Source organism: Podarcis melisellensis, assembly GCF_964234715.1.
Source record: "Podarcis melisellensis genome assembly, chromosome: 13".
NCBI classification, from domain to species: domain Eukaryota; kingdom Metazoa; phylum Chordata; class Lepidosauria; order Squamata; family Lacertidae; genus Podarcis; species Podarcis melisellensis.
Window position 1 is genome coordinate 53,315,723 of NC_138545.1, and position 15,350 is coordinate 53,331,072.

Here is a 15,350-nt window from a genome sequence, read left to right on the forward strand (position 1 = left end):
CAGTTTTAAATGGGGGGTTGCTATGTGGTGAAGAATTGCTGTTTGAGGAAAGACCAACTTTAACTTTCCTTCCAAATGCAGACATAGTCATCCATTTCTTTGGATTTCAACTCCAGTAAACGGCATCATAACTAGCACCCACTGACAACTAAGCTACAATACATACTCACAGTAATGACAGCATGCAAAAACTTGCATATCTGGTGTTTGTGTGTTTTAATTAAGCATGTCTGGGTTGTTTCTCCCAAATACAGAAATTGGTCAGCTCCTTTTTATGTGAGACATCCAGTTCTTTATCCCCCATCACACTTCCACGTATCCATTTGTAGAATAGGATTCTTAGTGCTTTAATTTATCAGTTTTTTCTGTGGTTCTTATTTTTAGGATCTTCATAATCTTGACCTTATGATTGGAATTGCTTCAGGAGGTATTGCTGTATATAGGAAACTCATTTGCACAAGCTTCTATCCTTGGTAAGATACTTGGGGTGTGGGTGTGGGTGTAAAGTTTTAAGACTGAACATGAAAATAACAAATCTCTCATTTTTAAATAATACCCATAAAGACCACTACTGAAGATGGAAGGTGTTGAGATTGAAGTCTATTTAGAAATCCAGCCCTCTAATGCTTGGTGTGTGGAACTGAGCCATGGTTACATGTGAAGTTGCTTCTTACTGAGTCACATCACTGGTCTATCTAGTCTCATTTATTTTCTACTGTGACATCTTTATCAGCCTCACTATCTGAAATCATTTTTAGTTGGACATGCTACTGTCTGTGTTTAGGATCTTGTGCATGCAAAGGTTGTCGTTTACCACTGAGCTACTCCCCTTCCTATTTTTTGTTTCTGAGCTGAGCTGCTCTGCACATGCTCAGTCATTCTCTTTAATATCATTATTACTTAATACTTTTGTTCAGGTTATATATTTTCCCCTGTTATACCTAGAGAGAAATCAGGAGTTGGGTTTTTGATCTCAGGTGCTTCTCCATTGTTCTCGTCCCCACAGACGGCAGTGACCAACTGAACTGGGAATCCAGTGTTGTTTGAACATTGAAACTTGGTGACTCTGAGAAACAAAATCAGTATTAGAACTTAAGGCTTGCTTTCATTTTTCCCCAGATACATTTATTTTGACAGCAGGAAGGGAGATAATTTCTGAACCAGACCCTAAGTAATTGCTGACTCACATTAAACCTCGAAGGTGTTCTGCAAAACCCCAAATCAATTTGGAGAAGATACATCCACTTTGATACCTCTGGAGCAAATAGTTCTTCTGTTAGATCTAATGTTATTGACTTGAATAGTTAAACGTTAACTTGAATAAGCATAGTTAAATAAGAATAGTTAAACATTAACTTGAATAAGTGAGCAATATATATATCACAATATTCAAACCAGATTAAGGGACATTAAAAAACAAAAACATCAAATCAGCTGTAAATAAAATGTTTAAATATCTGCCCTTGACAAAAGTTGAGGGGGAAATGTTCAATTGGGCTAACATAAAGGCCCTGCGTTTTACTGAAATTATTAATTTTGAAATAAAATAAAATAATAAAATAAATAAAAATCCTTACCAGTTGCAATAACAGAAAAAATCATGATTGCTGGGGTACATAAAGGGTAAAGGGACCCCTTACCGTTAGGTCCAATCGCGGACGACTCAGGGGTTGCGGCGCTCATCTCGCTTTATTGGCCGAGGGAGCCGGTGTACAGCTTCCGGGTCATGTGGCCAGCATGACTAAGCTGCTTTTGGCGAACCAGAGCAGCACATGGAAACGCCGTTTACCTTCCCGCTGGAGCGGTACCTATCTACTTGCACTTTGATGTGCTTTCATACTGTTAGGTTGGCAGAGGGAGGGACCGAGCAACTGGAGCTCACCCCGTCACGGGGATTCAAACCGCCAACCATCTGATTGGCAAGCCCTAGGCTCTGTGGTTTAGACCACAGCGCCACCCACATCCCGCTGGGGTACATGTTTATTTTCCATGTCAATTTTCTCTGTGTTCATTCATAAACCAATTCTTTCCCATTAATCTGTGATTTAAAAAAAAATATTATCACAATATAAAATTGTGCCACAAAATTCAGAGAAGTGCAAAATCCAAAGTACTTGTTAGTACTTCTGTGGACGTTTTAATCTGCATGTCATCTACAGGGTGCAGATCAGGTCAGTTTGCATTGGAATTCACAAATACCAAATTTCTCAGGCATTCATACTGATTGCAATAGGAAGCTTGTTAGTACTTCTGTGGACAGCCCATAATAATGGAATGTGCCACACCTGTAACCCATGGATGTGCACAGCAACCTTTTAGATTAAGGAATGCAAAGAATGGGTGTTCCTAGGCTCAGGTCTGTCTTTTGATGGGCATGTAGTCCAAGCTTGCTTGACAGTATTGTCAGCTGGTTTTGATGGATGAGGCTTGTTAGAGCAGAGCGTAGGAGTCTTGTCAGGAATTGTGCAATCCAAATCAATCCTGTTTCCTAGAAACAATTGTTTGTGTTGTGAAATAGCGGACTGCACCCAATACCTTTAGTGTGTAATTACCTCTATTTTATTTCCATGCAAAATGTGAAAGAAAGTAACATTTTTATTGCTTACCTACAAATTGTAAGGATATTGGTTGAGTGGATTGCACAGGAAAGCACTTTTGAATGTAGGCTCTCCCTTTCATTTCAAATTTTGCTTCAAGCTTATGGTAGTGATAATGCTTTTCTGAGAAAAGAGAATGTTTCAGTTAATTATAGCTAGTTACTTAGATTTTAGTTCCTGTTTCAGATATAATGGAGCCCTTCTGAATAGTGTGACAAGGTGTGGGGCTGCTGACTGGGGTGGAGGTAACTTCCCCTTCCCCAGCAACATCCCACATGGTTCAGGAGGGACTCTCGATTCTCCAGAAAGGCTTGAGAGGGAAGGGGGGAAAGGAAACTTCCCTTATCTGAACCTTCTAAGTTAACTTACCATATTTTTCGTCCTATAGGACGCACTTTTTCCCCTCCCAAAATGAAGGGGAAATGTGTGTGCGTCCTATGGGGCGAATACAGGCTTTCGCTGAAGCCTGGAGAGCAAGAGGGGTTGGTGCGCACCGACCCCTCTCACTCTCCAGGCTTCAGGAAGCTCTGCGCAACCCTCGGGAGCCCGGCGCGAAGCCGCGCCGGCTCCGGAGGGTTGCGCAGTGCTGCCTGCGCTCCCGGGCTCCACGCGCTGGGCTCCCAAAGTTTGCGCAGAGCTGCCTGCATTCTTAAATCTCGGGCGCGCTCTTCAGCACAGCTCTCCGCTGGTCTGTGGAGACCGGCGCGGCTTCCCGCCGTGCTCCCGAGGGTTGCGCAGTGCTGCTCCAGCCTGGGGGGGAAATATATTTTTTTTTCTTTATCCCCCCCCCCCCAAAAAAATAGGTGCGTCCTATAGGGCGAAAAATACAGTAATTTACAATCCAAGCATTGAGTCTGGTGTGCATTATTGTACCCGTATTTTCTATCAATGTTTGTTTTGATTGTGTTATGTTTTTAGAGTATGATATAGTATAACTTGTTCCTTTTCAGGGTGAACATAATAAAAATTTCGTTTAAACGAAAGAAGTTCTTTATCCAGCAGCGACAGAAACTTGTGAGTATAGTTTGTTTCCCCCAGCCACCCCACCTCTTTACTTTTTTACAATTAACCTCCAATCTTGCCATAAGATGAAGCAATGAATTAAATGCCATGTCTATGAGTTGGAAAACAAGGTGTACAGAGATCCTTCTTCTAGTGTATATTTCATAATACACTGATGATATGTGAAGCTAATTGATGTAGAGGCGATTGATGTTTGGACGGAATACTTGATCAGAGATTTTCTTCCTGCCCTGTGCCCTGCACCTGCTTTTTAATTCAAAGAAAAGATGTAATGAGATCTGATCATTAATTTGCCTCTGTGGGAACACATGAATTCAAGGTTCTAGCTATCAGAGCTTCTAATTAGCTGGGAATCTCTGGGTCAGTTGCTGGGCCAGTTTCTTGGGTTATTCCTTTATTCTATCCTTCACACTGTACTGCTTGTTCCTGTTGTGTGGGGCCATGTACCTTGCAGGCTAGATCAGCTAGGTTTGTTGTTTTATTCTGACTTGTATTTTTATGCACTGTAAATAAAATACCTCACTTAAATTTGATGTGCTCTTTTCTGGAAATCCTGGGTCCCTAATTGCAGTGTTTTGGACTTCTTGGTTAACTCCTTCTGTATAGTGTAACTGCCTGAAGCCTAGAGGGCAGAGTGGACTTGCAGAATTTGGTTGGAAGGCTCTGGTTTGATTTTTGTACCGACTTAGGCCAGATAGGTTTCCTGACTCCCTAAGCTTGGTGGTCAGACAGTGTTAACATTATTGACGTAATAATAGTTCATTGATAGCTGATTTGTTCTTCTTTAATGGTGGTTGTCCAGTGCTTCCCTAATGTTACTGCAGTATTGCTGTCCTGAAGGGCTATAGGGGCCTATAGCATAACAAAAGCCGGCCAGTATCCCTCACTCCCCCATATATTTGTGGCATGAAAAGTTATGCTATTTCAGCAGGCTGCTGCAGGATATTCATTGATTGGAAATGAAGCAGTGTGAAACACTGCCCCCCAACACATATTTATATTAAGGGGAATTACGTATAGCTGCCCCCATAGCATCAGGAGCACACATCATTAAGGATGTGCAAAGAAAAGAATATCTGGAGAAGCCCTTAGAGTGAAAGCATGTGGAATATAGCAGTAAACACTTTAGAAATTTTTCATGTGGGTTATTTCTAAATCTGATCCATACAAATTCTCTGCTGGTGTCCCTAGAGATTTGTAGCCAAATACATATTTTCTTTTGCAAGTAAGTGTCTGGTGTCTACTGGTGATCATGCTGCAGATTTCTGCTTTGTAGAAAAGCGTTACAAAAGCAGCTTTAAATTAAAGCCAATATGGCATGTCCTGCAAAGTGGCAGATGGATCAGATTTCTTCATAGTGAAGAATGTTAACCTTAAGCATTGTTTGCTGTCTCATTGACTGATGGGTTCAATAACTCTTCCTTTGCTCCTTACAAAAAATAAACTTATAATTTCTGCAGTTTTATTCAATCTGTTCACGTTCATTTTATTTCAGTACTTCCTTTGGCAGACCAAGCTATAATTGTTCAGAAGAGTTTGCTACCATTTTCCTCTGTCCAATTTTTCTGGCCCTCTACCTCAAATCATTGTAAAGCGCTCAGGGCAATCCATGGAAAGGGGAAGGGGGGAGCTGGGAGAATATTTGGAACCGATTGAAATATATACATTTTGTATATGTATATACAAAAGCTTGTACAAATCTGACAATATTCACACTGTTACCACAGATATATGTTGGCAGAATTGTTTTTCTGTTGCAAACAAACAGTATTATGAGGCCATCTTGCAGCAAAAGGTAGAATTGCAACATTTGTAGTACAGCTTATTTGGAATTACCCCCACAGTCTGTACATGTGGAAAGCAGCTATTACCCAGCACTGCCAAGCACTGGGAACATGTAACCATACATCTGTATTTGCATCTGTAAATTCTACTTTAAGTCAAAGCTGAAAATACATCATATATTTCCGTTTCAGTGTTAACATTTACAAATTGATCTTGCTTTGTATATAAAATTCTTATAAGACAGTAGTCCCCAGGAATGCCCAAACTTTATGTAACTTCATCATAGGCTAACCAGCTGCTCCAGTAAGCTCACAAGGCCAAGGGATGAGAGCCAACAAACTGAAGCTCAGTCCAGATAAGATAGTGTTTGCTTCTCTAGACTGAGTGGATGGGAGGGTGTCTGCTCTTGATGGAGGTACAGTGGTACCTTGCAAGACGAATGCCTTGCTAGACGAAAAACGCGGGTTTTTCGTTTTTTCAGTTGCTTCGCAAGACGATTTCCTCTATGGGCTTGCTTCGCAAGACGCAAACGTCTTGTGAGTTTGTTTCCTTTTTCTTAAAGCCGTTAATACCCAGGGAATCCGCGCTCCGCAAGACAAAAAAATTGCAAGACGAAACAACTCGCAGAACAAATTAATTTCGTCTTGCGAGGCACCACTGTATACTCCTTTTCAAGGAGTAGGTATGTAGCTTGGGGGTATTTCTGAAGCTCAGGTGGCCTCAGTGGCACGGGTGACTTCTGTCATCTTCAGCTGGTGGCCCAGCTGTGCCCCTATCTGGACAGGGATAGCCTCTGTTGTTTGTCCTGTGGTAATCTCTTACTGTGGTAACCTCTTACCGCAATACTTTATACATATTCTAATTATTGATTAGAATAATTCTGATACATATTTTATTGTTACAGAATGAATCCAGGGAACACATAGTTGCCTTCAATATGCTAAACTACCGAGCATGCAAAAACCTGTGGAAATCTTGTGTGGAGCTTCACACATTTTTCCAGGCAAAGAAGATGCTACCTCATGAGAAGTTACTTTCCCATTATTGGACCACCAGTTCTAGAACACCAACCAAGTGAGTATGAGCTCCTAAACAGAATACTTCTGAATGTAATTCTGAAACCCGTTTACATATCTAATACTTAAACAGTTTTGTGAATAATTTAAGGCTGATTTTGTAAATTTCTGGTTGACTTCCCAGCACATTACTAGAAGCCTGGAAATTGTCCCACAGGGGAGTCTGTTAAAATTGGAATGGGTCAATTCTAAGGATACAAATAAATGAACTTTAAAATAACTGCCAGTGTGGAATACAGCAAGGGCTAGCCTGGACTATATTTGGCATGTGTCCGACAACTAGTGTAATGAAACTTGATGTTCTTCATGTTCTCTGTGCAGTTCCGCATTACAGGTTCTGTTCTCTTGTAGAGCTGCAATCAGAACTTTTGACAGAAAGATGAGCATTTTGAAGGGAAGCCTGTCCCCGTTCTGAGTGCATGCAGTAAAGGGGTGTAGCTCCCACTTTCTCTCTGGCAACCTTTTGACTTTCACAGCAGCAGCTTTCTAAAGAACTTCTGTTTAATGCCTTGCTCTTCAGAGTGTGAACTAGATTTTTCTTCTTTTCTCTCTTTACTCAGTTTCCCAGAAGCTGTGGAGTTCGTAGTTTTCCTTGTTATAAACCTCAGTTTGGCCAATACAGTAGTGATTCCTAGTTCTGGTGCTGGTGAGAATTCTCAATAAATAATATTGTTTCCCAGCTACCACAAGCCAGGTCACAAACTTCTCTGGAGTCTGGTCACAGAGAGGAGGATTAGCTTTTGAAGGGAGAGTTGGCAGGTTACTTTCCATCCAGGCTGTTTCCAGTCATTCTATCCAAGACATGTTGCATGCTGCTGCTCATGGAGAACAAGCTGGAAGGAAAAGTACAAAGTCTGTCAACATCCAAAAGAACTAAAGGGGTGTTTCTCCAGGGCACCTCTTAACAAAGTACATTTTCCTGAGTCCTTCATCAGGATTTGAAAGGCCAGTTGGGACATTGGCAAGGCTTACCAGGCATGGGCCGGATCACTCCCGCAGAGATCCTCCGTGGGCCGGACCGGCGCAGTGCAACGCTGGAAATCACGTCTGCGCATGTCCGTGGTGCCGGAAATCGCACCTGCACAGAAGCAGACATGCGCAGACGCGATTTCCGGCATCTGGGCATGCGCAGAAGCGATTTTCTGAGCTGCAGAAGAGAGTTGCTGCACCACGCTGTGCCAGTTTAGCGCAGTGCATGGGGACTCGCTGAGCAGGCAGCTTGGTTCGGGGGCAGCTTGTGGGCCGGTTAAATGGCCTCCGCGGGCCACTTCTGGCCCATGGGCCTTAGGTTGCCAACCCCTGAGCTAGAGGCAATCTGCTTAATTTCTTGGTTAAATACAGCTCTGCTTGCTTCCACAAAGCATCATCAAAGTTCTGCTGCTGGATGTTTCTGTGGCAGTGCTGATTTCTAACGATTTCATTAAATTTTTATAGAGATATAGTTTTAAGTGGAAGGGATCTTTGTTTTTCCAGTCTGGGAGGGCAGAGGCATCCTTCTCTGTGGAGGGGGCAGTACAAGTCATTGGCTCTGCTCAATGCGCTAAGGGCAGAGAGCTTCCTGAAGAATTAAAATGTCCTCTGGGAGTTTAGAGAATTTCCAGTAAGAATTTCCTCATTCTGCACCTAAAATAAAGATTTATTATGCACAAAGTATGTTGTTTTATTTCAGATCTTCTAACAATCATTACTGCAAAAAAGTAATAGGTGGTATGATTTGGAATGCAGCTATGAGGAGATCTTTTTCAGCTGAACACCTAGAGACCAAAAGTCTTCCTTCTCGGTCTCCTCCAGTTACCCCAAACTGGTAAGAATTATCTTTTTTATCTTCCATAAAATGGGTGGGGACATGAGCACAAGGCAAAGTTTTATTTGTGTCAAAATATAATTTTGATGTGATTAAGATCTCTCTTAAAGATGAATAATAAAGATTCAAAATAGCTACCGGTATATTTCAAAATGTTACTGCAATTATTTCCAATAGTCAGTGCTTGGTTGTTGGATATGGCTTTTGATTCAACAGCTTCAATATGTGAGGGGTTCTTTCTCCCACAATTCTAATATATAAAGACTGACTTCCTGACTCTAGAAGGAGGAGCCTATCCTAAGTAGTTGTAGTACTTGCTTGAAGTTAAACAGAATTTCACATTCTGTTTTTCTACTTAAAAGTAGAAAATTGTGCTTAGATTGCAATTCTGTGTATGCTAATCTGAGTGTAAGCCTCATTGAACACAATAGCATTTAATAATGAGTAAACACATTTCGTCTATATAGGTTTTGTCTGTGGTCTGTTCTGCATGTTATAGCTCATGTCTACTTGGAATAAATGGGCTTTGAATTTAAAAATATTATTTAAAAAGTGATAAAATAATTGTAGCCTCTGAGTGTGTGTTATAATATATTAAGCTTCTCATATTTAAAAAAAGTTTAAGAAAGATACTATCACAACTAACTTCTGAATCCTACCTCTTTTAAGGCGAAGTCCTAGATTACGTCATGAGATTCGTAAACCACGACACTCATCTGTAGATAACCTTGCAAATGAGATTTCCTATATAACTGAAACAGAAGATGTGTTTTACACCTATAAAGTTTCCCCAGCTTCCAAGGATAGTGATTCAGAGTTGTCCCAGAGTCGCAGCCCATGGAGAAGGTAAATAACCTCTACAAACAGTGATTTCAGTGCTACTCTGCACTGATAATTGGTAAACAACAAAATTAAGAAGACATTTCATATTAAATATTTCAGTAGTAAAATAATAATGCTAGTAACGAAGACTGATACCATAACCCTGAGTGTTTAGTCAGAAGTACCAAATTCCTAATTAGAGACATCACTAATGCATTTTTATTTATTTATTAAATCCGTATACTACCCTTCATCTGAAGGACTCAGGATGGTTCACAGCATAAAAATAAAAGATTAAAAACACACACACAAAAATAAGAACAAGCACAAAATAAACCAATATCCTCACAAACACATTTAAAAGGATAGGATGTCAATCAGTCGAAGGCCTGGTTGAAGGGGAACATTGGCGCCAGGCAAGCCTCCCTACAGAGAGCATTCCACAAATGGAGCCACTGCAGAAAAGGCCTGTTTTCATGTTGCCAGACATCTCATCGAGGAGGCACTCAAAGAAAGGGCCTCAGATGATGATAATAGGGTCTGGGTTGATCCATATGGGGAGAGGCGGTCCTTGAGATATTGTGGTCCTGAGCCATTTAAGGCTTTATGGGTCAAACCCAGTGCTTTGAATTGGGCACGGAAACTGATTGGCAATCAGTGCAGTCAGTCCAGAATTGGTGTAATATGCTCAAACCATCTTGCCACAATGAGCAACCTGGTCTCTGATTTCTGCACCAGCTGAAGTTTCTGAACCATCTCCATTGACTTCCTTATGTGTAACACTTTGCAGTAATCAAACCTGGAGGATACCACAGCATAAACAGAAGTTAGGCTATTCTTGTCCAGATAGGGGTGCAGCTGGGCCACCAGCCGAAGTTGGTGGAAGGCACTGAGGCCACCTGAGTTTCAAGTGACAGTGAAAGATCCAGAAGTAGCCCCAAGAAGTACCTGCTCCTTCAGAGGGAGTGTAGTTCCTTCAAGAGCAAGCAGCCCCCCATTCATCTGCTCTCGGGAACCATCCACTAACAGTGCCTTAGTCTTACGTGGAGTGAGCTACAGTTTGTTGGCTCCCATCCAGTCCCTTACTCATCCAAGCAAGACAGTGGTCCAGCACACCCACTGCCTCACCTGCAGATGTGTCATCAGTGTTACAATGTACTCCAAACCTCCGGATAACCCCACTCAGCATTTTCACGTACAGTGGTACCTCCGCTTGCGCACAGGATCCGTTCCAGAGCTCCAGTCGGATCCTGAGGAATTCACAACCGGAGGTGCCTCTTTTGTGCATGTGCGTGGCGCAGTAGAACACTTTTGCTCATGCACGCTCGGTGGAACCTGCAAAAATACTTCTGGGTTTGCCGCATTTGTATCCTGAAGGATACGCAACCAGAGGTGTGCATATCCAGAGGTACCACTGTAGATGTTAAACAGCACAGGGATTAAAATCGAACTCTGAGGAAACGCGCACTGAAGTTTCCATGGGACCAAAGAGCACTCGCCAAGCATCACACTCTGGAAATTACCATCTAAATAGCACTGGAAACACCACAAAACAGTTCCACCCTACTGTACTGTTGGTTTCTTTGCTTTTTTGCATTCACATATATGCTATGCATGCAGCTCAAAATCTGTACCATAGAAAGTTAAATCTTATACTGAAAATAATTTTTTGTATAAAGATATTTGAGGATTCATAGGATCCAAATATTGCATGGAACACTTATCAAATGATGCATAACATTTGGGGTGGGGTTGGAACTCAGGGAATGATGGAAATCTTGGGCCCAGTTCATACCCCTATTATATAAACAAGCAGGAGAAACAGAAGGCATATGTCATTCCCATTTCTGCTTTTTCTATCTGTTGTTCACATCCAAATCAGCCTTTAGGGTTCATGAAACTAATAGACCCAGATGGCAGTGTGAGTGAACAAAATATTTTCTTCGTTTCTTCAAGGGCATAGGAACAGTGTATGAGTGAATTTTGATAAACTAGTTATTTTCCTTGCATCTTTTTAAGAATGTACTGTATATGTTTTCTGCAACAGTTACAATTTTTAAAATGGAACATGTAATTCGCCTAGATTGTGAAACAGTGACTCTAGAGAGACAAATGAGTGTTGCTTAAATGATTTTGTAGAGTACCAGTGCAGTTTGTTCTACAGTGGTACCTCCGGTTACATACGCTTCAGGTTACATACGCTTCAGGTTACAGACTCCACTAACCCAGAAATAGTGCTTCAGGATAAGAACAGAAATCAGGCTCCGGCAGCGCGGCAACAGCAGGAGGCCCCATTAGCTAAAGTGGTGCTTCAGGTTAAGAACAGTTTCAGGTTAAGTAAAGACCTCCGGAACGAATTAAGTACTTAACCTGAGGTACCACTGTATACCTGTTTTGAATTTGCATGTGAATGCCTGAATAATTTTTAGTCTCATAGAAGAAAGAGTCTTGTCAAGTTTTGCTTTCTGCATAAAATAAAACTGATGAGCTTTTGATACTTAGTTTTTGAATACACCACTTGTCTACTGCTTAAAATCTTTGTTATAAAACATTTTGTTTAATTATCCTTTGCTTGTGTGTGTTTTCTTCAGCAGATCATCAGAACAGGAATCACCAAAGTGAGTTTTTCAACAGTGTCACAAATTCCCCTTGTAGCTGAAATTTTAAGATATTCTAATCAAGTTAAATCCCAGAAAACAGAATAAGATGTATTATTTGTTCATTCATAAACTAGTGTTGCTGATTTGTTTCTCTTGAAATAAGCCATGGTTTATTTTTGGCTTGCTATTGTGGTCTGTTTGATGCTCACACCTCCAGGACAGGAAAGGGAGGAGGGGCTGGGTGCAATTTCAGCTGGTCCCTGGTAAACCATAGTTTAAGTCTGACTTAGTGTTACATGTGAGCATGTGTGTGTGTAAAATATTTTATTAACATATTAATTTTTGCTGCACCAGAAAAACTTTCTGAGTCTTGAGCTGATATTGCAGGTGAAAATGTGAATATTAATTATGTTCTTCTTGTATCTTAAAGTGTGGGACTGGAATATAGTGAGCTAAAGTAAATGAAAAATTTGAAATCCTGAAAAAAATCCCACAACTGGCTTGTCAAAAAGAAATCCTTATATTCGGAAGAAATCATTTTGCATAAAAATTGTTGGCTTACACTAAATATTGAGGTCTGGCTACTAATGTTTAACTTGTTTTGTTTTTTTAATGAAGGAACATATTGGAAAATAATTCAACACAGAATGTTTTGTCTCAGACTCTCAATGGAGTTAGCAACCTTTCAGGGTCTCATCCTTTGAATGGAAAAGATAAACAGTCTTTAGAAACAAATGAAAATGTTTCAAAAGGACTTTTAATGGATGACTCCAATCAGTACTACTTTGATAAGGTATGATAAACAAGATGAAACTGGCACTTCCTGATAAGCTGAAACAGCAGTGTAGGTGAGACAGAACAGGATACCTTTTCAGTTGACAAGCAGCCATTTCTTTCATACATCAATTCCAGTCCTAAGGAACCCAGCCCCCATCCTGGTCATTTTGTAGAGGAGGTGTGTATCTGTACACTAAGCTTTTAAAAATACTTTGTAAATATGTATTGAGAAGTTGGAGGGTTTCTGGATGTGAATTGTATGTTCCATTACACTGATGGTTCTATTTATACTTTGTTTGTACATTTGTGTTGACTTGTCAATTGCCTTGTTTGCTTGGATTATTATTTTTTTAAGAGAGAGGGGCGAAATTAGCCTTATCATAGAGTTTCAGCCTTTGGCTAGATAGCTCCTTTGAAATGGACAAATCTATGTGGAGGGGATGCCCAGTTTGCAAAAATTTCTCATGATAGGTATATTGAAGATTATCCAAGTCCTCCAACTGAGATAGTACTTGTTGTTTCACAGATAAAAAGCCTCTTTTCCTTGTCTTCCAGAATGAAGTTATTGATGGAGACTTGCTTTTGATACGCATTTTGCCAGATGAAGATGGAAAATTTGGATTTAACCTGAAGGTAAAAAGGCACTAGTAAAGCAATATTGATAATTAAATATAACTTGGGAGTGAGCATTGCAGGGGAACCATTGGGAAATGTTGCTTGTATCTTTTAAAATATGCTTTCCCCAGTTTGTGATAAAGTATTATGCTGCTGTGCTGTCAAAACACTGATTGGTTTAATGGAGTATTGATAGTTCTTCCTCCCTATCTTCTCCCTGAATAAACCAAATTTTATTGCCTTCAGCTAGTTATTAGTGTTGTCATGTGGATGCTAATTATGAAAGAGCGTTGTGCACTAGATAGAAATGGGAATGCAAGGGTCTTCAAATTACAAGTGGATATTGGGGGTGAGCAAATCCTGACAAATCTTGCTATTCTCACCTTTTGGGTAAAATTCTATGCATGTTTTGTTTTGAACAGAAACTTTGAAATTTGCCTCAAGTTTTGCTTTGTGTGTAAGTCATTATTGACCCTGATTAAGATATTGATTCTCTTTTAGTCAAAGATTTTGCATTGTTTTAACAGTACATTTGCCCCTACACAGTGATTTGGAATAATGTTATGTGCATATCATTTGTCATCTGCCCAAGCGATGCTAGTAAATTTCCTGGAGTAAAACTATCTTCGCACAGATTGTAAAGAAATTAGATCAAATATAAACATTGGTCATGAGACCTAGTTCATTACTAAGCATTTTCTAGTAAACCTATTAAAGGATTTTTATTATGTGTTTTTAACAGGTAACCATGCTGAAACCCCCCACCCACCCAGAATGCTTTTTAAAGATTAAATCTTACAGCTATGTGCGATTTATCGCTATATCGTTCAATGCATCACGATAACTAGTTCATTAAATTTGACCTGCCAATATATCATTCAAAACACCAGAGAGCAGTATAGTTGTGAGCAATTTGAGCAGTCCTGTCCCTGTGTGTGGTTTGTCTCAGCCAAAGGCAGAACAGTTTCAGCCTCGGCACCTTGCAATACGTCTCAGCTGTGGACAGAACAGATTCAGCCCCAGCACCTTGCAATAACAGGGGTGTTCCCTCTCCCTGCTCTGGCTGCTTCACAGTGGTTTGTCTCAGCTGAAGACAGAACAGTTTTGACCTCAGCATCTTGTGATAGCTGCGGAGTTCCCTCTCTCTGTCAGCTGATGCAACATCCAAGACTGCCTGCTCCTTCTCTCCCAAGCCCCATCTCCAACCCCCCCTCCTGCAGATCTCCATGGCTGCTCCTTTGGCCATCCACATGCCAGACCTTCATGTCCACCCTATATAGTTCTGTGTTTCAGATATCGTAATATATTGCTATATTGCATTGTTTAGCTGGTGATATATCACAATGTTGAAAATCAGATATCACCCAGTCCTAGTCTAGAGACTACCTCTTAGTACAGGAACTGTTAGTATATATCTATCTAGCTATATATAACTCTTGCCAGTGCTTTTTTCTAGAAAAAAAGGTTCCAGTACTGCCCCCGTCTCTGCCACAGTGCCCCCGGCCCCACGCCCCCTTCCACGGTGGGCTGTTACTGTGCTTGTTTGCACGGGACTCCTCATGCCTAAAGAATGCAGTGAGTTATGCACCACTTTCCTGCTGGAGAGGGGAGTGGAGCACATAGATCATCCCGTGGTAGCCATCCACTTTTTCCCACCTCTGTTTAGTAGCCACTTACAAGAGATGGGAGGAGAGTTGGGAGCAGCCCTCTATTAAGTGTGAGATTGGGGAGAGAGTCTTCCCACTTGGAGAAGACGAGACTTCCTGGACCAAGTGACCCTCATAGCCGCCTCCTCAGCAGCCATCCCAAGCAGCTTCTTTCAACTACAACGCTACTTCTGCTGGCTGTGCCCTGTCTCAAGGTGCCCAGGAGCTTTTTCCTCTGCTGCTCCTGCTGCTGCCACCTCCTTCCTTCTCATCAGGTCTTGCCTCCTTCTCTTGCTTCTGCAGCTCTGGGTTTTGAAAAGGCTGCACAGAAATTATAATTTGTTTGCTGCTTTTTCCTCCTTGGGTGGTTTCTTATAATCATGGCAAGAAGCCAGAAGGGGAAAAAGTGCCAGTACGACGTACCAATTTGTACCACCAGAAAAGAAGCATTGGCTCTTGCTATATGTCTTTTCGCAACAACCTTTAGTGAAATGTAGTGTAAAAATAAGCTCTTTTCCTACACATGGCTCATTTTCCTACACATGGCTCTGTGTAGAAATTATATACTCTTTCATTTCATTGTAGAATAAAATAGTTCTTTTTTC

The 15,350-nt window shown here is 41.0% G+C and overlaps 1 protein-coding gene across 9 annotated transcripts in view; it reads left to right on the plus strand.

Annotated features, from left to right (window-relative positions):
* Positions 1-15,350, plus strand: part of PTPN3 (protein tyrosine phosphatase non-receptor type 3) — a 98,533-nt gene that overhangs the window by 68,043 nt on the left and 15,140 nt on the right. For 8 of the 9 annotated variants that reach the window (XM_081885826.1, XM_081885830.1, XM_081885829.1 and 5 more), the window contains 8 exons: positions 385-473; positions 3,548-3,611; positions 6,310-6,479; positions 8,151-8,285; positions 8,955-9,131; positions 11,699-11,725; positions 12,326-12,500; positions 13,040-13,117. In XM_081885826.1, coding sequence (XP_081741952.1) covers positions 385-473; positions 3,548-3,611; positions 6,310-6,479; positions 8,151-8,285; positions 8,955-9,131; positions 11,699-11,725; positions 12,326-12,500; positions 13,040-13,117 — 915 coding nt within the window. The remainder of the gene's footprint in view (positions 1-384; positions 474-3,547; positions 3,612-6,309; positions 6,480-8,150; positions 8,286-8,954; positions 9,132-11,698; positions 11,726-12,325; positions 12,501-13,039; positions 13,118-15,350) is intronic. The other variant, XM_081885827.1, reaches the window with a different exon arrangement.